Source organism: Hyperolius riggenbachi, chromosome 9 (assembly GCF_040937935.1).
Source record: "Hyperolius riggenbachi isolate aHypRig1 chromosome 9, aHypRig1.pri, whole genome shotgun sequence".
Lineage (NCBI taxonomy): Eukaryota > Metazoa > Chordata > Amphibia > Anura > Hyperoliidae > Hyperolius > Hyperolius riggenbachi.
The window spans coordinates 105456504-105479571 of record NC_090654.1 but is presented as its reverse complement, the minus strand read 5'-3'; the positions used below and the strand labels follow the sequence as shown (position 1 = coordinate 105479571).

The 23068-nt window shown below is 43.9% G+C and overlaps 1 protein-coding gene across 1 annotated transcript in view; it reads right to left on the bottom strand.

Annotated features, from left to right (window-relative positions):
* Positions 1-1522, bottom strand: part of LOC137533507 (olfactory receptor 6N1-like) — a 32853-nt gene extending 31331 nt beyond the window's left edge. Inside the window, exon 1 of the mRNA XM_068254883.1 lies at positions 644-1522. Within this exon, the coding sequence (XP_068110984.1) occupies positions 644-1522 (879 nt within the window). The remainder of the gene's footprint in view (positions 1-643) is intronic.
* Positions 1523-23068: the final 21546 nt, after the last annotated feature.

Here is a 23068-nt window from a genome sequence, read left to right as displayed (position 1 = left end):
TGCACAGATTTTACCTCTTTGCATGAGTGGCTCTATGCTACTGCACAGGTGCAGGGCGTACTTGCTCCCATGCAGTGCAGCCACACTTAGGGAGGAAGGAAGGAGGGAGGAGGGAGGAAGGGAGGAGAGAGTGAGAGAGGGAGGGAGGGAGGAAGGGAGGAGGGAGGAAGGGAGGAGAGAGTGAGAGAGGGAGGGAGGAAGGGAGGAAGGGAGGAGGTAGGAGGGAGGAAGGGAGGAGAGAGTGAGAGTGAGGGAGGGAGGAAGGGAGGAGGGAGGAGAGAGTGAGAGAGTGAGGAAGGGAGGAAGGAAGGAGGAAGGAAGGGAGGAGAGAGTGAGAGAGGGAGGAAGGGAGGAAGGGAGGAGGGAGGAAGGGAGGAGGGAGGAAGGGAGGAGCACAAATGCAAAGAAGAAGAGGGTCTTGGCAAGCAGTGATGGGGAGGAGAAGGATTGTACAAGCCATTGGATTATCTAAAAGCTTCCCTCTACTGAGGTTAGTATCTAACTTTTCTTTTTTCCCCCAACAAGTTTGCTTTAACATGTAATAAGAAGTATGACCTTTATATTTTGACAGTGTTTTTGAATGTTTTACTCAATAACAATTTTTTTTTGGAAAACAGCTGAATTTGTGAAATGCCTCCTTCACATCCTTATTTCTTAAAGTATAAATAAAAGGATTTAACATAGGAATAACAACAGTGTACATAAGAGCAAGAAACATGTCATACTGACTACCCTTTGGCTTCACGTATACTATGATGACTGAAGTGTAGAAGAGGCAGGCAACAGTGAGATGAGAGGAACACGTGGAGAAGGCTTTGAGTTTACCCTCTGCACTTTTTATTTTGGTGATTGTGATGATTATGTGGAGGTAAAACCCAATAATGAGCATGAAAGGAGTCAAACCTACCACAATAGCTGCAACATTAGTGACTAAGATACTTATTAAGGGGTTAGAGCAAGCCAAACTTTGTAATGGAGCAAAGTCACACAAAAAATGATTGATCTGATTGGGTCCACAGAAATCCAATTCTGCTGTGAAGACTGTAAGAATAAAAGTAATAACAAAACCGATTGTAAAAGGTAGAGTCACTAAAGCAATACACAATACATCGTTCATAATTGTGGAATATCTTAATGGATGGTTAATTGCTAAATTTCTGTCAAAGGCCATTGCAGAAAGTAAACAACATTCTGTCATCCCGAGTGCATTAAAGACATATAATTGCACAAAGCAGTTAATGAAAGAAATTAGTCTACTAGCCGAAATCAAATTGGCAAGCAGTTTGGGAATAGTAACACATACAAAAGAGATTTCTAAGGCTGCAAAAATGCATATAAAAAAATACATTGGACTGTGGAGTGAAGGACCTGTTTTAACAAGAATGATGATAAAAAAGTTGCCCATAATGCTTATCATATACATTAATAATATAACAATGAAAAATAAGATCTGGAACTGCTGGAAACTAGAAAAGGCCAGCAGAATAAATTCTTTCACCGTTGTTTTGTTTACTCGTTCCATGGCTCATGTTATGGATATCTAACAAACATAAAAAGAAAAATAATTACTTACAAGAAAGATAAATAAATACCGACAAAAACATCCATTCATGCTCACATAATAAATAAATTCCACCATCAAAACATATACTGTAAATAAACAGTATATTGAAAAAAATAAAAAGAACTTTACTAGGGGGGTAGTAGTAAAACGCAATGGGCTCGATCCATTTAATTTTTCTCATAAGTTTTCTTCTAGGTGATATTTTCACATTATAAATGAAATGCCTTTTAAGCTACCAGCAAGCAAGTAAATACTCAGAATAATTTTGACAGTATTTTTTCACCTTCTGTTTGGTGCTTCAAATTTTCAATTGCTAAATGCAGAAGTTATTTTAAACAGAATTGGTGTAAACAAAGAGAAAGTGGAGTTCCAGCACTCAGCTGAGATTGCAACAGGAGGCCGGGCTGGGCTGTGCTGTATTGTAAGCTGTAAGGATGTGGGTCCCTCTAAACTGCGTGCTCCGGCAGAGGTCAAGTAGCAAATTTTGTGTGTATGGAGAGAGAAGGCGAGGCCAGCACTGCAGTTAGGGTTCTTTATTGTTGCAAAGAAAGACACTTACAGTTATGTTGCAGCCAGGTGTCAAAGCAGGTTAAGTGGGCGCCAGGTCTGTGTCCCCCTGCTTTGACACCTGGCTGCAACATAACTGAAAGTGTCTTTCTTTGCAACAATAAAGAACCCTAACTGCAGTGCTGGCCTCGCCTTCTCTCTCCATACACACAATATTTTAAACAGAAGTTTAAAGATTATCTCTAAAAAAAAGATTATCTCTAAAAAAGTTAGGAGAAAAAGGGAGTTGGATAGGGCCCAATACATTCGTTGATATTTTTCAATGTGAAGACATTTATTATGAAAATTACACAGAACTATAAAATAGAGATTGCCTGAACATCAATTTTGGTGAAACTAAGAATGCAAACTTCCGCAAATGTTAATGAACAAACGAACTCAGCGAACCGCCATAGACTTCAACGGGCAGGCAAATTTTAAAACCTACAAACACTGTTTCTGGCCATAAAAAGTGATGCAAAACTTGTTCCAGTGGCTGGATAGTGTAATGGTTAAAGCCAATGGGTACCACATTAAAAATAAAAAAGTCAGATACTCACCTAAGGAGAGGGAAGGCTCGGTCCTAATGAGCCTTCCCTCTCCTCGCCCGGTGCCCTCGGTGCTGCGCTGGCTCCCCCGTTCGCGTCCGCCGCCGCAGGGACTTCGGAGGTCTTTGGGAGCACTCGCGCTCCAGAAGACGGGCCGCTCCATACTACGTATGCGCGAGCGCGTCATAGAGTGCGCTCGCGCATGCGTAGTATGGAGCGGCCACGTCATCGGGAGCCCGAGTGCTTCCGAAAGTATCCTTCGGCATGCGGAAGTGGCAGTATTTGACCGAACTGGTCGAATACTGCCACGGGGGATCCTGCGAGGGACCGGTACCGGGAGAGGAGAGGGAAGGCTCATTAGGACCGAGCCTTCCCTCTCCTTAAGTGAGTATCCGACTTTTTTATTTTTTAAATGGTAAACATTCACTTTAAGGACTCTGCCTCTGACACGGTTTGAATCTTGGCTCCTCCTGTTCAGTAAGCCAGCACCTATTCAGTAGGAGCTTCAAGTATACCAGCACACCGTCTTCATAATCAAGCACGCTCTTTTATTGAGCCATTATATCCACGAGTACACCGACAATTGTTTTGGGGGCCTCGCAGGGTCCCTCTTCATCAAGGCTTGTGGCCTATTCAGTAGGCCTATTCAGTAGGAGACCTAGTGACTGCAGCTCTGGTGCTTTGAGTCCGCCAGAAGAAAAGTGCAATAGAAATGTTCTGCGTTCTGCGTAACACCTGGACTGTGGCATGCCGAAGGGGGATCCATGCCAAAAGTCCCATCAAAAATTACAGAGTTGATGCAGTCATGTTTTAATCACTAAAGGGCAGAAATCACATTACATTCCTACAAATAATGTACTGGAGTGGTACTCTGTGCCTGCAACATAACGTGGTCACAATAACAGTAGTGTGCACAGCTCTGGAAGTCAGTTGGCTGTAGAGTGTCACACACAGAAAAAAATGCAATAGTACTATAAGAATACAGTGAAAAATAATGCACTGGAGTGGTACTCTGTGCCTGCAACCTAATGTGGCAACAAATAGCAGTAGTGTGCACAGCTGTAGGTGTCAGTGGGCTGTGGAGTGTCACACACACAAAAAAACACAGGAGACCGATGTACTAGACCTCAAAATGGCTATTTGGGGTGCTTTCAGCAACTAGTCAGTGAGAAACAAGAACACAGACCTAGATAATGCTTTCCCTACCCAGGGCCGGGCCGAGGCAGAGGCTGGAAAGGCTCCAGCCAATGAGCGCTGGTCATGATGAGCGCTATGTGCCTGACCTGCTTTTTGCCCACAGTCCCCGTTTTCATGTGCTGCCGCTGTGTGCAGTGTGCAGTACACTTCTTGGATGCAGGAGGGCCTGTGAAACAAAGTATTTTAACAGCCGCCCGCCCACACTTGCTACTGTTTCTTGTTACAGACAGGAAGTGCCACCTCTCCTCCTGATTCCTCCCCGGCACTGTCTGTCATGGTATACGTCACTGGCCAGCGCAAAATTTCAAGAGAGGAGACAGATTCAAGTGAGAAGGAAGGACAAGAGTCTGTAAGCACCGGAGCGTGTCTCAGCTACTACACAGAGAGCAGTAAGCCATACGCTGACAGGAGGGGGGGGGGAGAAGAGACACAGAGGAGCCAGCATGTCTCCGAGGGAATCAGAGAGTGACACACAGAGGACAGAGCCAGCCCACAGCCCAGCAGTGTGTTTCAGTGAGTCCAGGCACCTGTCATGTTATGTTTTATCCATAGGCATTCTCTCTCCTTTTTACCACCTTTTATCTGTCAGTCTTTCGCAACTTTTCCCTCTCTTTCCCCCACTGCCCACCCTGTCACACTCACCTCCTGGAAGCCCCAGTATTGGTCACAGTTCTGTCAGTTATTCCAGTCGCTTGTTGTCTGTCAGTCAGTTCAGTCCGCCAGCCTGTCCTTCATTCTGAGTCTTCTGATGATTAGGGTGATGTGGGGTTGTTTGTTTTTAGCAAGTGCATGGATTCGTGGCCAGTCTATCCAACATTGTTTCTCTTTATGAGATGGTCATGTCGTGTATATGTTACGGCCAGAACCCGAAGTTTGGCCAGAACTAGAAGTGGCCGGCCACTTCGGGTTCTGGCCGGCCAATGCGCGAACTGGCCGCTGCGCTGCGGCCAATGTGAGAAATGAAACAATTCCTGTAAGGTTTAATGTGATGTTGCGGCCGCAGCGCAGCGGGCAAAATGTATCACACATCTTTACTTTATTCAATGGCATTAAGCCGCCCGGCTTTTTCCTCTGCCTCTCTCTCCTCCTCCCCCCGCCTCTCTCTCCTCCCCCCCCCGCCTCTCTCTCTCTCCTTCTCTTATGGGCACAGCCGGGCGGGGACACGCGTGTCCCTCCGGAGTCGTTCGTCGCGGCAGGGGTATCCTGCCGTTCTTGCAGAGCGGGTGCTGGCAGAAGCAATGTCTGCAGCCTCCCCGCTCTGCTCTCCTGCCGCGAGGAACGACTCTCCTGGACACGCGTGTCCCCGCCCGGCTGCCCATAAGAGAAGGGGAGAGAGAGGCGGGGGGGGGGGGGGGAGGAGAGAGAGGCAGAGGAAAAAGCCGGGCGGCTTAATGCCATTGAATAAAGTAAAGATGTGTGATACATTTTGCCCGCTGCGCTGCGGCCGCAACATCACATTAAACCTTACAGGAATTGTTTCATTTCTCACATTGGCCGCAGCGCAGCGGCCAGTTCGCGCATTGGCCGGCCAGAACCCGAAGTGGCCGGCCACTTCTAGTTCTGGCCAAACTTCGGGTTCTGGCCGTAACATATATACTGAGCTGCTTCTTCTCAGGACTGCATTAGACATGCTGCATGCATACAGTAATCGTCATCAGCAGTAGTACAGAATATTTTGAAGTCTTTTCATTGGTATGGGTTTTTACACTTTTTTATGCTTTTTACTGTCCTCTGTAAAATGCTGTAATCAGAAGACGAATGAGACCTAGGACAGTAAAAAGCATAAACAAGTATTAAAAAAAGCAATAGCACCAAAAATACTTCATATGATCTCTACTATTACTGATGTGGTGATTACTGTATGCATGCCGAATGCAATCCAATGGAGCAGCTCACTATACACCACCCCATAAAGAGGAATGATGATTGGGAGAGACTGGCCATGAATCTATGTCAGTGACATAGTTGTGGCCGTCTACATCCGTGACGCCAGGTGTGAGTTATATGGTTCCAGTTGTCTTGCACAAATATGGATTCAATGAATTCTAAACAAGAATTCTACCCCTTTTAATGCACCCCTTACCCTGATCTGTTATTTACAAAACTGAAATTGAGCTAGAGGAAAAATAAGGGGTGTTTGTGTGCAGAATAATTGGTAATTCAGTGTTCTCTACCTGACATCCATCAATTAGGCTTGACTGACAGGCTACACTATTGTTGTAGTTTAAACAGACAATCAGTCTGTGTGTACAACGCCCACCAATTGTTCTTGCCTGGTTGGATCCTTAAAGATGCCCATACATAATTGCTATACCTATGATTAAAAAGGGTGCTTGGAAAGGCTTTTCATAGATTGTTTTTTACCTATATTTCCTTAATTCTCCTCCCAAATATGACTAATAAAGAGTGATCTTAATAAGTCAAAATTTTGACAAAGACTAGGCCTGTGCTTGTAATTTCAAGAAATGGAACTGCATGCACTATGCAGGCATAGGGATGTAGAAATGTTGTAGAGTTAAGACTCTCACTAAGGTTTTGATGGGACTCTTCAGCCAAAACTAAAATAGGCCAAACATGTGTGCAGTGCCCTTTTATACTCCAGTAAAGATCTCGATATATTGGCAGTCTCTGAAGAACACATGAAAGTGTAAAACCAAAAAGCATGATTCACAGTGCTATGGATCAAATAAAAAGAAGCTGGTGAGGACAGCGGTTAAAATTTACAAAAAAGGGATGTTTGGGAAGAGAAAAAAGGGAACCTGAGGAGGAGCTGATGAGGACAATGGATATATATGTACAAAGAAAGGAAAGTTTAGGTAAACAAAAAAGGTAGGCTGTCTAGTGTAATGCATCCCAAATAAGGAAAGTGGTAAAGGGTAGGTAATAGTACTACTTACTTGGTTAAGGCTGCATCAAGAATGCATTGTTGAACATTCTCTAGCAACAGCAGATTATATTTGATGAAAATGCAAATTCATCTGCACACTTTCTTTCTACCTCTGAAGTTATTAGGCCCCGTTCACACTTGCGTTTTGCCATGCAAACGGACCGGATCCTGATCGGATCAGGACCTGATCAGGATCGGAACCGTACGGTTCCGATCGGGATCCGATCCGGATCTCTTCCGTTTGCATCAGGCATGCATCAGGCTGCCATCCGGATCCGTGGGCAAAAAATAGCGAAATTTTAAGAAAAAAATGTTGGGGTCAGCAGAAGGTGCACCTGGTGCACCTGTAGAATCAGGTTCCTCCGCTGTAGGCCTCACCTCCACCTCCGACATTCTGCCAAACAGCTCCAGCACGTCTGTCACTGCTGCTCCACTCCAGACATGCTTGACCCATGTGTCCCCATCCGAAATGGCCGCTTGGATACGCATAGGAAGTGGGGTAGAACGTCAGGTTTTTGTAGGCAGTGTGTTCTGTGCCTTCCGTTTCCCATTGGTTTCTGTGTTCCGGATGGTGCTGTCAGGCTCAGGTCCGGCTCCGGTCCGGGTGCGTGGGCCGGAGATCCGGACCCAAAAAATAGCGCATGTTGGAAAAGAGTCCGGAGTCCGGATCCAATCCGGCTCCGGTACGTACGGAACGGACGCGTGTGAACGTCCGCATAGACTTTACATTGCTATGCGGAACGTACGTTCCATTTGTACAGTATGCGGTCCGGATCAGATCTGGAAAATCCGGATAGCGAACGCTAATGTAAACCGGGCCTTATTCCTGCTTTGACAGCACATGAAGCTCCAACAAAGTTGATTTACCATTACCTGAACATATAGTATCTTCTGAACTAATTGTTAAAGCTGATTGTTGAAGCAACAATCAGTAATGGGATTCTTACTTTCCCCAATAGGCACGCTGATGCTCACTATTTATACATTTCAGTAACGTTAATTAATTGGAATATTGACAACAAACTCTTTGGGGACTAATGCACACAGGAACTCATTCAGTAGTTGTTTTCTAGTTTTCAGTATGTCACATGCAGTAACTTTAATAATTATTAAAACATCCCATAGGATATATTTGCTTAAATCAAACATGAACTGATAATTACCTGATTAAGATAAACATCTATCCTCCTACTCATAAAAAATGACCCTTTTAGAATCTCCCTGTTATATTTTCAATTTGAAAGCTAAAAAAGTAGGTTTAATGTTTTATTTTCTAAGCTGAATAACAGTCATTCAATGTACAGTATGTTACAATGATAAAAAGTTTGAAAATGCTTTGGAGGCAGTGGTGGACTTACCTCCTGCAAGCAGACAATAGAAACTGTCAATTTAAGTAGATACAAATTTTATTGGCATACTCCAAGGGGGGCTGCAATGCGTTTCACAGGAATAAACCTGCTTCCTCGGGCAATACCATATAGGAGCACACAACAGCATCAAGTCTGCATGACACCAGGGGCCTCTGACTTGACAGAGGTACCTGGTGTCACCCGGACTTGATGCTGTTGTGTGCTCCGCCTCCTATATGTTATTGCCTTAGGAAGCAGGTTTATTCCTGTGTAAGCCCCCTTTGGAGTATGCCAATAAAATTTGTATTTACTTAAATTGACAGTTTCTATTGTCTGCTTGCAGGAGGTAAGTCCACCACTGCCTCCAAAGCATTTTCAAACGTTTTATCATTGTAACATACTGTACATTGAATGACTGTTATTCAGCTTAGAAAATAAAACATTAAACCTACTTTTTTAGCTTTCAAATTGAAAATATAACAGGGAGATTCTAAAAGGGTCATTTTTATGAGTAGGAGGATAGATGTTTATCTTAATCAGGTAATTATCAGTTCATGTTTGATTTAAGCAAATATATCCTAGCATTTTTATCAAATATATCAAAGCATTTTTAAACTTGTTATCATTGTGACATACATTGAATGACTGTCCATTTTTAAATTTTTTATCATTGTGATTTTATTATCCTTTTGGTGTCTCTATTTTTTCTACATAGCTACTGTATATACAGCCACCCTTGGTGGAGGGGGATACCACAATTTCTCCTATCTATAGATAGCGACTTTTTATTCCTGAGTGGGGACAGGACAATCTCCTCACCTGCCTGTACAGTGGTTGCCTTAGAGGTAACCCTGCCTTGTGAGTATATCTATTGTACTCTGTCACATACCCTTCATTTTGCAGTACATACTACACTATATTGGGCTTTCGGTTTCATTTCAATGTATGTGGTCTACATTTTATACAATTATACAAGCTAGATCGCGCTACTGCTTCAGTGAGTCCTTGCTACCATATACATGAATCAATTGTCCATAGACCTATCCGGTACAGTTCCATATATTTCTTCAAGCTAGACTGTGGGCGTTCAATACTGCTTAGGCTTCTGTGCATATACACCTCCACCACACCCTTAAGACTGGGCACTCACCCTTATCCACAGACCCTCTGCCAGATGGGTCTATTGCGCCTTGGGATACTCTTAGGCGATCCCCAGCCTTACGATCCAAACTTGAAAGGTAAAGCAACTTCTTCACAAAGCATGCACCTCAAAGTAAAAGCACAAAGCCTTTCATAGCGTACAACCGTTCAACTTGTTTAATAAATGTTAAAAATGCACACTCACATGTCCATAAGATAAAATAGCGCACAGAGTTTTTTAAAATGGGCTCTCCCCCATATGGTGGCCGTCAGGCAGGGCTAGAAGTGGAAACGGACCCCGGAACGTCTCATCCCCCTCGCCGCTGGTCCACCACACCAATGCACTTCCTCTTTGATGTCTCCGCCCTACTAGTTTCGTCGATGACGACTCATCAGGAGCTGACCATTGAGGAAAGTGATTGTATCTATATACGTCAGTGTGGTCCCTCCCTCCCATACGTCACCTCTGCCTTCCCCAGTGAAAACACAAATCACCAGGTGAAGACCAAGGGACGCCGCCCGCCTCCTCCTTCTACGCCAGGACGCTATGCCCCCCCCCAGCTAGGTGCCAGTATATTCCTTAAATTAGGACTTTTACTATAGATAAATTTGGGTGCAAGCAGTATAGTTTTTAATTCATTATCTGCTCTCAATATATGCCAATATTTAGACACTATTTTCTGCATGGATATATACTGATTACTATAATCGGAAATAAATGCCATTTCAAATTTGTCATTATTTTGCCTATCACCACCGTGACCCGTGATTAGTGTATTTCTATCCATTTCTCTAACTTTGTGCAACTCTTCTTCCAAAAATTGCCCATCATACCCTTTTTCCTTAAATCTAGCTACAAGAGTGCCACATTGAGACTCAAATTCCCCTATATTAGTGCAATTTCGTCTAAGTCGTGTGAATTGTCCCCGAGGCACATTTTTAATCCAGTTAGGGTAATGACCGCTTTTGACTGATATGTATCCATTGCGGTCTGTACTCTTAAAGTGATTCTTAGTAGCTAGTGAACCCTCCACCACCTGTACTGTAAGATCCAAAAAATTCACTTCATTCTCATTGGCCTCAAAGGTCAATCTAATGTTTAAATCATTCCTGTTCAAGAATTCAAAAAAAGTGATCAAACTTTCCCTGGTGCCCCCCCAAATAATGAATAAATCATCAATGTATCTTTTCCATATCACCACACCACGTGCTTCCCTACTGGCCAACACCTCTTCTTCCCATAAACCCATAAACAGGTTCACCAGACTAGGGGCAAAGCCCGCCCCCATGGCGCATCCCCTGTGCTGTTTATAAAATTCCCCTGCATGCCAGAAATAGTTTCTTTCCATGGCATATTGTAACACCCTCATAAGAAAGTTAATGTGAGTCTAAGGGTATGATGGGCAATTTTTGGAAGAAGAGTTGCACAAAGTTAGAGAAATGGATAGAAATACACTAATCACGGGTCACGGTGGTGATAGGCAAAATAATGACAAATTTGAAATGGCATTTATTTCCGATTATAGTAATCAGTATATATCCATGCAGAAAATAGTGTCTAAATATTGGCATATATTGAGAGCAGATAATGAATTAAAAACTATACTGCCTAATGCACCCAAATTTATCTATAGAAAAAGTCCTAATTTAAGGTATATACTGGCACCTAGCTGTGTGGGAGGCCCTAATAAGGGCCCTACCCTCCAGGGGTGGCAACAGCCAGGGTTCTTTCCCTGCAGACGATGTAAAGGATGCAGGGAAGCTTCAACTATAAGGACCACCCAGGTGGTTAGTCAGGCCAATGGGAGAACAACAAAAATCAGACAGTTTATTTCCTGTAATGATAAAAATGTGGTATATCTTGTGTGGTGCCCATGTGGGTTACAGTATGTGGGGAGGACCACCAGGCCCCTCAAAGAACGCATAGGTGAACATCTGCGTAATGTGGCGAGGGGTCTGGTGGGACACACAGTGTCAGCCCATTTTAGAGAAGCGCACCAGTCAAACCCAGCATTGCTGTCATTTTGTGGATTAGAAAAAGTGAAGAAGCATTGGAGAGGGGGGAACACAGTGAGGGAGGTATCTAAGAGGGAAACATGGTGGATACACCATATGGGGTCCCTGAGACCTAGAGGGTTGAATGCAGATATTGACCTGATATGCTTTCTAAGTAATGACTAAAATTGAGCCCTGACAATATGTGATCAGAATAAGCTAGTGTCCTTAAAATGTGATTGGGTAAAAGAAGAAAATGTGTGTGTATATGCCTTTAGGTAAAGATTGATCTGATTTGTATATGGGATAAGTGTAATGCCTCGAGGCTACCTGCGCGACTTGGGTGTTATGTATACAAAGGTGTTGGGTAGTATAAGGAGGGATTAGATATTGTAGGGTACAATTGGGAGGGTTCTGGAGTTTTTGAGAGGGGTTAAAGTGTGGATCACATTTACACATGGTTAAAATTTACGTAATGACATTGTATGAGTTATGGTTTAAAGTTGAATGGTGAAGCACCCATAGAGTTGCGCAGAAGGAGAGAGGCATGTAATAATAATAAAGAATATCTGCAACGTATGGTAAATTGATGTTTTATATGTTTTTATCTTTCCTGGCTCGTAGCTTTAAGAGGAAGCCCAACCCACATGCCTGGACGTCACGCGGGTGCTTTGGACAAAAGTGGTGAGCGGGGGATGCGTTGCCATAGCAGCGGCAAGTCATGCGCGCTGTTGGTACGTGAGCGTCAGGTGTCATGGGGGCGTGGCACGCATCCGGCGAGGTTCGCGCGTGATGTCACAGAAGGGGCGGGCATAGCGTCCTGGCGTAGAAGGAGGCAGCGGGCGGCGTCCCTTGGTCTTCACCTGGTGAGTTGCGCTTTCACTGGGGAAAGCAGAGGTGACGTATGGGAGGGAGGGACCACACTGACATATATAGATACAATCACTTTCCTCAATGGTCAGCTCCTGATGAGTCGTCATCGACGAAACTAGTAGGGCGGAGACATCAAAGAGGAAGTGCATTGGCGTGGTGGACCAGCGGCGAGGGGGATGAGACGTTCCGGGGTCCGTTTCCACTTCTAGCCCTGCCTGACGGCCTCCATATGGGGGAGAGCCCATTTTAAAAAACTCTGTGCGCTATTTTATCTTATGGACATGTGAGTGTGCATTTTTAACATTTATTAAACAAGTTGAACGGTTTTACGCTATGAGAGGCTTTGTGCTTTTACTTTGAGGTGCATGCTTTGTGAAGAAGTTGCTTAACCTTTCAAGTTTGGATCGTAAAGGCTGGGGATCGCCTAAGAGTATCCCAAGGCACAATAGACCCATCTGGCAGAGGGTCTGTGGATAAGGGTGAGTGCCCAGTCTTAAGGGTGTGGTGGAGGTGTATATGCACAGAAGCCTAAGCAGTATTGAACGCCCACAGTCTAGCTTGAAGAAATATATGGAACCGTACCGGATAGGTCTATGGACAATTTATTCATGTATATGGTAGCAAGGACTCACTGAAGCAGTAGCGCGATCTAGCTTGTATAATTGTGTAATTTTGATTGGATTTTAGAACGCGCACCACCAATAGTGTGAACATTGATTTAACCTTGCCAGCGCTGTGTACTTTGTACGATGGTCTACATTTTATGACTGACCTATTGACCTTTTTATGTTATCTCATCCCTTCACTCAGTGCTTTTTTTTAGGAAAGGGTTTTATGAATGTAATTAGTTATCAGTGAAGGTTATGCTAAAGACTACAGAAAAACTGTAATTTGCATACCTGAATGTTTATTTTTAAACCCTTTTAGTGAGAAACATACAAAAAATAAATATGGCCTCATTATACAGTATGTGCGAGTGGCACTTTATACAAAAGGAAAAAGGAGAGGGTCTAGAGTAAGGGTCCCAAACTTTTTCTGTCAAAGGCCGAGGTCAACATACTTCTGACTGCTGGGGGGCCGGAACATACATAAAATGATATTGAAAAACATTACATTGAATCTATGTATTGATTTCACCCCCCAATGTTGCTCGGAGGAGACCTCCCAGCAGCAGCCATTCAGTCATGTGGCCCCCAAAGAACATCTTTGTGCACCAGACAGTGAAGCATACCCAGGTGACAGCCTGCCATCCAGTTGGACAGCAGCGTGACCTGATGAACCTGATTGGAAGCCAGCGAATGACTGCTTGCTGGCTTCTACAGTATGTGGATGGATGATGCCAGCACTGCTATTCTATATGCGGGTCACCGATCTTTAAAGGTGCTGTGGGCAAGATCTACTGTATAAGTTATACATTTAGTGTTTGGGGGCCAGTGCAGAAGCCTCAGGGGACCGCATTCGGCCCGCAGGCCTTAGTTTGAGGACCACTGGTCTAGAGGGTCTGCACTTGTGCACTGAGAAGGACTTTACATACACAAGTTTATATTACATACACATGTTTATATCAACATGTCACTTGTCAGTTTAAGTTGTTGGTGTGATACAGTAGAACTGTACTTTAAAAAAGAAAAAAAAACACAGAGTAAATGGGACTTGCACATCCAGAGGTAGCGCGACACAGATATCAAATACAAACAAAGCCCACTTGGATGCAATAGTCTATGTATCAAAGCCGCATATGCTGCTCTGCTTAACCACTTCAGCCTTCAGTCATTTTTCACCGTATGCTTCGGAGAAATTTTCACCTCCCATTCATTCGCCAACAACTTTATCTCTACTTATCACAATGACTTGATCTATATCTTGTTTTTTCCAACACTAATTAGGCTTTCTTTGGGTGGTACATTTTGCTAAGAATTATTTTTTTTCTAAATGCATTTTAATGGGGAAAAATCATTATTTATTAGTTTTTGTCCATTATAGCTTTAACAGGAACCTAAATTGAGTGGAATATGGATGTTTCCTTTTAAACAATACCATTTGCCTGGCAGTCCTGCTGATCTTTGGCTTCAGTAGTAGCTGAATCACAGACCTGAAACAAGCATGCAACTAATCCAGTCTGACTTCAGGGGCTGTGGCTGAAAGCATTAGAGACACAGGATCATCAGCAGGAGATCAAGGCAACTGGTATTATTTTAAAAGGAAAAATCCATATCCTTCTCAGTTTAGGTTCCCTTTAAAAAAATACATGCTACCATAGCTAAAACCCACGTATTTTATTTGCCCATTTGTCCCGGTTATTATACAATTTAAATTATGTCCCGATTAAAATGTATGGCGCCAATATTTTATTTGGAAATAAAGGTGTATTTTTACAGTTTTGCATCCATCACTATTTACAAGCTTATAATTAAAAAAAGAATAGTAATATTCCCTCTTCACATGCATATTTAAAAAGTTCAGGCTCTTAGGTAACTATTTATGCTTAGTTTTTTTGTTTTTTATTGTCATTTTTTTAATTAAACAAATTATTTGGGTATTTTGGGGGATAAACAGTTAATTTTAAATGTAATAAATTGTATTTATTAAAAAAATGTAGATGTAGTTTTACTATTTGGCCACAAGATGGCCACAGTCAAAAAAGATGTTTTAGTCCTGTAGGCGAGCTCTCTCGCTTACAGGAAGTGTAGGGAGGACGGGAAACTTTTTTTTCTTTAGAAAGATTGCGGCTTCTGAAAGAAGCAATCGGTCTTTCTAATGGTAACTTAGATCAATGAATGGGAACTGTGTCCTCAATAAAAATACTCAACATAGTGTAAAACCGTCTCACATTTTTTGCTTATAAAATCACTCACGTTTTACTATTCAGTAAAGTTGCAGAGAGTTTTTTATAACGGGCTCTCCCCATCTCGCTGGGAATTTGCCTAGTGGTTCCACTGCATCACCGAAGTGTGATGCCTCCACCAGACACCGCTCATGTGAGACACCAGCCGCTCCGAGACCTTTGTGTGCTCAGTCTTGCTTCCGTGTTTAAGCTCCGTCTGACATATTTCATCACCATGTAGGTCCCTGATTAGTCACATGGTGATGAAACATGTCGGGCGGAGCCTAAGCATGGAAGCAAGACTGAACACGCAAAGGTCCTGGAGTGGCTGGCATCCCACATGAGCGGTGTCCGGCGGAGGTGCGCACTTTGGTGGTGCAGCACGTGGAACCACTAGGCAAAGCCTGCCCGTGGCCAGCGAGAAAGGGAGAGCACGTTATACAAAACTTTATAAGCAATAAATGTGAGACGGTTTTACACTATGTTGAGTATTTTTATTGAGCTAGTAAAGTATTATGCTGAATGAGGATTATACGGTAAAGACATAAGGAAGATGCCAAGGAGGTGGGGAATGACCCAATAATGGTCCCAAGGCTGCATCTGACCCACCAGTGGGTCTCAGTGGATGATGAGTCCTATTTTAAGGGTGTGGTGGAGGCTATTCTGTATCTGAAATTAGATGACAGCAATTTGAAGATTGAAGGAATAACTTATGCTGAGCAGCATATGCGGCTTTGATACATAGAGTGTTAAATCCAAGTGGACATTGATTGTGTTTGATATCTGTGTGGCGCTACCTCTGGATATACAAGTTACTGGTTAATATAGAGGGGGCGACCAGTGCATTCACATTATCCATTTATTGTTCCAAACTAGTGCATGTCAGCTTGCTTGTGTATGGTTTTTTATTGATAGAGTGAATGGGAGCCCAGAAGGTGTAGTATGTTAGATTGCAGTAATAGGTTATCAGATTGAGAATTGGTACTCACAAAATAAGGTTGCAATAGACGCAACAAACCAATAAGGCAGGTGGAGTGTACAACCGTCTCTACTCTGGTACCCTGGTCTCTACTCTGGTACCCGGGCACTAATTTTTGCCCTGAGGAAGTTAGTCCTATGTACTCATGAAACGCATTGCCCTAGTGCAAATTTACCTTTCTAGATTTCACATTGTTCTGTGAGTCATCTTTGAGGTAAGCCACCTCTCATTTATTTATTTTTTTGGTTTTAATACATTTTATTACCTTTGGGTGCCTCTTTCTCCCCGTTTTCAGTTTAAGTACCCTTTGAGGATTCCACATACTTACCAAGTCGTAGACAGTTTAAAAACACAAACACTGGTGCACATGACAGAAGGGGACTCTTACCGCCCGGGACCCCCAAACCAGCATGCGACACCTAGAGGGGGAGCGTAGGGAGAATTGTACTTCTTATTTATATGTGTTTTAAATTTTAAGATTTTTGCAACAGTTCCTTTTAAAAATCAAAACTTCACTTTTTTTTTGCTTTGACCTTTGTGGTGCTGGTGCACATGCCCTGTTTTCCCCTTGTCCTTAGCTTCATTGTTCAGAGGTTCTTCTAAACATATTTGCAGTTGGTAGACATGGGCTTGATTCACAAAACCGTGCCAACGCATAGCATGACCATGCACGCAATGTAACGCGCATGATGGTTTATGCACATAAAGATTTACATGCGCGCTACTGTGGCAAAGTGCGTGCATTAACACGCAAACACCTTGGTCGAAAGATTTACGTGCGCGCACTAACAAAGGTGTTCACGTGTTAATGCGCACATGTTGCTGAGGTAGTGCATGCAAGTAAATCTTTATGTGCGTAAACCTTCACGTGCATTACGATGAGTTGATTTTGTGAATCAAGCCCATGGTGATTTTGGCAGGGTGGGTCAACAGTCATTTAAACCACTCCCCAACCCCATTATGTTGCTGTCCAAAGTGCAGTAGGTACACAACCTGCCACAACACAGGATGTGCAGACAGGTCAATTCAGTGGAAACCCATCCAGCATATGTTCAGCTGACTGTCAAACTAACTCATAACAAATCTAGCTGCTGTGAGCACAACACCTCAAAGATAATTAATTGCTACAAAGGACCTTACAACAAGCACATGCTCTGGCCATCAGGGGTGCTCGGATACCCCTTTTTCAAAATACGATTTTTTCCAGATTCGAATACCCAGGTATCTGGATCCAGATCAGATATCCGGATGCGACCTTTTGGGTATCCAAATAGAATCCGATATCCGACCCCAGCATCCGGGGTATCTGGGCGGTTTCAGATATCTGGATAGAAACACTAATTGATGACATGGGGACTTAAAATCCCCGTTCCAAAAAAAAAAATTGGCTGTGAATTAACATCAGGACTAGGTTCCAGACAGTGGTCATGCAGCCCACATTGTGTCCAAAGTCCAACCGCACAACTGGGACATGGCAGTTTTCAACCCAGACACCTCCAAAAATTATGCAGCAATTGTGTTTTGGGTTAAATATAGGGGTTATCAGCACAGCAGCAATGGCCTGTGGCACCCTGGCGGTGGGAGCAGCGAAGACAGCAGGAGCAGGGCAATGCAGCAGCAGCAGCAGCAGGTGTAACGTCTGCCAGGAGCATGCCAGACGTGGCATTTGGCAGTGGCACATGGCACGTGGCACTTGGCATTTGGCATGAGGCACTTGGCACTTTGCACTTGTCACGTGGCACTTTGCACTTTGCACGTGGTAGGTGGCACGTGGCACTTTACACGTGCCACATGAAACGTGCCAAGTGCCACGTGCAAAGTACAAAGTGCCATGTGCAAAGTGCAAAGTGCCACGTGCCATGTGCCACGTGCCAAGTGCCACGTTACACGTGCCAAGTGCCAAGGGCCATGTGCCAAGTGCCATGTGTCGAGTGACAGTCAGACAGCAGAGGAGAAGACACTAACTGTCACACTGGCACTGCTCAGCAGCACAGCACTTCTGTAGTAAGCTAACACAGTAGTGCTACTACTCTAACAACTACTAGCACTGACTGCAGTACTACAGTACTAACTACACAATAACACAGTAATCCTATTCCCTAATGCCTAACCTAACCTATACTGTAGCTAGCTAAGGTGAATAGCTGGCCCGCAGGCAGCAGCTGGCCTGGTCTGTGCACAGCATACACACAGACACATAGCAGCTGCAGCAGCAGCCCTACAGCACACACTCTGATTGTCACACAATGAAATCAAGCTAATTAACAATACAACAATAGTGTAGTGAAAGTGAAGGGGTTAATCACTGGACAAATTAGGTTTATCACTGTGTACAGCACTTGCTAGGCCAGCAGCACTGGAGCATGTCTCTCAGTGAGCATCCACGATCAAGGATGATATTTCTCATCATGGCAGCCCTCCTTATTATACAGGGGGCTGGCCAGGGTTCCTTTCTGTGATTGGGTGCCAGGGCTTAGGCTTGGAGCCCTCTGATTGGCATAATGAGGTCAGGTGGGGCTGGCCAGGGTTCCCTTCTGTGATTGGTTGCTAGGGCTTCTGCTGGGAGCCCTATGATTGGCTCAATGATGTCATCTCCTTAGTTACAGTATTCGGATCCGGATATCCGCCGGATATCCGCGGATATCTGGGTATGCAACCAAATATCCGCAGATAGCTATCCGGATTTGCACAGAAATCCGGAATTCCGAATCCGAATTGGATAGCTGAAAAAAGGTTGGATATCAGGGTTACCCGGATATCCAGAAATCTGGATGAGCACCACTGCTGGCCATGCCTGACTTGTGTGGGGGTCCACTGGCAAGTTTCAACCATTCATATATTTTGGCGAAGACAATGTTAGTGAAAGTGCCCTAATGTTAGTGTTTGCTTTGCAATGGCTGTTTATCTTGCAATTTTTTTACTTTGCAGACCGGTGATCATGACTGGCCATCAGAGATGAAAAAGTGTCTGTGACTATATGTATGCTATATGTATATACATACCATATGTAGGCTAGATATGTGTGAGGCAGTTGACCAGTAATTGCTAAGCTAGGAGGAGTGGAAATGAAGTGTTTTTTATGTGCTGTTCACCCCTTTACAAAGAATTAAATTGTTTATTTAAGCCCTATGAGCAACTACTATAATGATAGTACATGACAATATTATCTTTTTGTGTCTCCTGCTCATCCCCTGTGTCTCCACCTCCACCCCCCGTGTGTCTCTACTCCCCCCATGTCTTCCCCATATATAATTAGCAGTGTCAGGAGTGTGTCTCACCTAACCCATTTCTTCCTCAGCAATTGCAGACCTCTCACCTTTAGCACTGCTCCTCTAGTGCCGGCTTCTGCTGATCACGTCATCACCAGAAGCCATCACTAGAGGGAGCCCTGGAGGAGATAAGAGATTTGCGATGGCCGAGGGAGCCATGGATTAGGTGTGACACCCTCCCGACACTGCTAATTATACACAGGGGGTAGCAGTAGACATGGGGGGGGGCAGAGTAGGCTACACGGGGAGACAGAAACAGAGGGACAATGTAGGGAGTCCCCGATGTTGCGGTGGGTTGGTGATTTGTATCGGCAGGCGTTCGTTAGTCAGGGATTCCCTGCATTCACCATATAAGATGCAGGGACTTTTTCTCCCCCTTTTGTGGGGAGAAAAAGTGCGTCTTATATGGCGTAAAATATTATAATATCAAGAATGAGTGCTAAGAGTGTGTGTACAAGGAATGTCTGACTCTATGGGCTTGATTCACAAAAGCGTGATAACTGCTAGCATGACAGTTATCATGTGATTCCCCGTGTGCAGCGCTTTGCATGAATAAATCATTACTCCGCGTGATAAGCGGAGCTTTGAGCGCGATCAGCTGCTTGCTTGACACGGCTGATCGCGTGCAAAGCTTCGCTTATCACGTGGACTAATGTTTTACGCTCGCAAAGTGCCGCACATGGGGAATTGCGTGATAACGGCTGTGTTAGCAGTTATCACGCTTTTGTGAATCAAGCCCCATGTGTGCATGTCACAGCTGGATGTGTGACTTCAATTTTGCAGTTCTTCCACAAATACTATGCCCAGTTTTTAATAGAGGTTATATTTTGAATAGTCTTTAAAGTAATTTAGCCTTTTATTTTTGGTAATATTTTTGGATAGAATAAAGTATCTGTTATGAAGTAAGAGCTTCTGGATCATTGTTAAACAGGTTGCTACCCAATTTGTCCAGTTGAGCTCCCCAAGAATGTTTATCACATCTATGGATCTCATTGTTTAACTATTTATAATTATCATAGATGATTTATGTAGCACCATCATCTGCTGTGCCACTGTACAATAGGAGAAACAAACAGGGAAATAAAACATCCAGACATCGGTATATATAACAATACATACATGGGTACATTATATATATGTGGTTGATGACCACATAATAAGTCACAGGGACAAATGGTATGGTGATTAACAAAGCATACTGCATTTTCCTCTTTGGAGATCTAAATGTAAGCATGTTTTAGGAACAATTTTGACGGCGTGATCGATGGCAATCTCCAGATCCAATGTTGGTATCTGGTTTTTGACGTGATTGCCATGGTGTCAAGTTATTCATATCACAACTCTATAGTCTTTTAGTAAATTGTATATTTTGAGGCTTAATGCTAGCACTATTACGATTTGTCTATATATTTCAGGCCGAAGTTTCTGTCGTAGGTCAACGGTCATGCCTTGTAGGCTGGAAATGGCAATATGACACGCATCACTTTATTTTTTGTTTTCTAGGTTTGTGCAAGCAAAGCTGGTGGTAATTTTACATGTCTACTTTCCTCCTTGTCTCGCACGTCATTTAGCAGTCTGACCTGCCCCCATGTACCTTCTGACTGGCCAACCCACCTACTTCAGACTTCTATGAATGATTGGTGTTGTTGTGTTTCAATGAGTGAGCGCATGGTGTAGCAACCACGCCCCACTAAGGAAGCCAGAAGCTGGCAAAACTGTTGGGAGGTCTGCTACTGACACATGGTATGCCACACCATCCCATCACAGGTTTGTAAGAAGGCATCAGTCACCCAGCCTGCATGCTGCCCATCCATCAGACCAGGCCGCCACTGCATTGACCTGTGACCTGCGGCTTCAGCACCTGCATACTATGGGCTTGATTCACAAAGCAGCGCTAAGTGTTAGCGCCGCTGTGAAAAGCCACTTAGTGCATGAAATGTAGCTTTGTGCGCAGTAATAGCAGCGCAAAGCTACATCGCTGACTGGACCACCCAGATTGCGAGCAGAGCGGTAGCACAGTTATAGTGCGCAGTCAGTGCGACGATAACATCACACCCGCTGCCCTTGTGATGAAAACAGCGCAGTGGGTGGCCCAGAAGCGGCGGTCACCCGATGCGCCGTTTTCGGGCAGCGGGTGCGATGTTAGCGTCGCACTGCGCACTATAACTGTGCTGTGATCTGGGTGGTCCTATGGGCGCAAACCACCTAATGCTGTTGTTTGTGCCCACTATCTATTAGGGCTCACTAACCGGCTTAGCGCCGGTTAGTGAATCAAGCCCTATATGTCAGTTCCAGTTTGATGTGCAACACTGCTTGGGATTTGCATGTTCTTTTTACATCTTGGATGCAATCTTTACTACAGTGCCATTGATATCTGCCTCATGACTCACTTTTGGACTTTCATCTGGATGGGTGAGATGCACGGTGTGTGCAATATGTTCTGCTTTTCTGCATACTGCTCTACTCCATATGTTTTGCTTTGAGGCAAATGTGCTTGGCTGACTGTTGATGTGCTTTTGTTAATTGCTCTCTGGTGACCCTGTGATGGTGATCAGGCTGGTCATGTCAAGCAGCAACAGGTGGACTTGATTTGAGGTGATCAAGGAGTAGCTAAGTAACATTCATAATTTCACGTACTGTAATTATCGCGTAATTTTGTAGCAACATTAGTGATTAATAGCAAAGCATCCATACTATTGTCACCAAAATTGCTACGAATGTTAAGAAGAAGAAAAGGAACAAGACGAAAAATATTTTTTAAACATTTTTGAGAAAATAAATCTTAAAAATGCAAAGGAAGAATGTTTTTGCTTTGCATTTTTGTCAAAAACTGCAAGGCCTTTTTGAAAAAATGTTTTTGTCTTGTTCCCATTAATTCTTTTAACATACATAGTATTTTTGGTGAGTGAGGGGCTTTGCCAGTAACTGCTAAAGTCGGCATAAACTAATTAGAGAAGGCTCAAACTTCTGATTTTCAGTTTGCAAACTGTGAACACAAACTTCCGCAAAAGTTTGCAAACCAGCGGACTTTGCGAACCGCAATAGACTTCAATGGGCAGGCAAACTTGAAAAACTACAGACACTTTTTCTGGCCACAAAAGTGATGGAAAAGAAGTTTCAAGGGGTCTAACACCTGGAGGGGGGCATGGTGGAGTGGGATACACACCAAACGTCCCAGGGAAAATTCCAGATTTGACGCACAGCAGGGTTATAATCCCTAAAAGGCAGAAATCACATTGCATTCCTAAATTGGAGGCCTAAAGTGCTTGAAAACATCTTGCGTGTGTAGACATGGATCAGGTAGTGTAAGTAGTGTACTGCTTCACACTGACAGACCAAACTCACTGTGTAAACGCACAGCAAACAGATGGCCATGCTGGTGCACATGTTGACAAGAGTGAAGGTGATGGCGGCTTTTCAGCCCATTTGGTCGGGCTGTGATATGCAAGCCCCTTCACCGCGGCAAGGTAACAATCACGAAGAGGAAGTGACACATGTACATGCCTTTTGTTTTGTTGTTGCAGCCACAGTGCAGCCAGAAAAATTAGGCAGGCATGTACATGCACCAGAAAAATTATTATTCTTTTTGTTAGCAGCCTTAAAAATTCAGGAATCCACCTAGAGTCCTGTACCCTGTTGGTGGTGGTGGAAAAGGCAGTCAAGTGGCCTGCAGGAAGAGGTGCTGTATGGGGATCAACTTAGTCTTGGGGCAGGCAGCAGCGGCCAGCAGGCAGACAGGCAGAGATGCTGTGTGGGGACTGACTTAGTCTACAGGCAGGCAGTAGCCCTCCGGGATCCATGCCTCATTCATTTTGATAAAGGTGAGATACTGAACACTTTTTTGACCTAGGCAACTTCTCATCTCACTGACAATGCCTCCAGCTGCGCTGAAGGTCC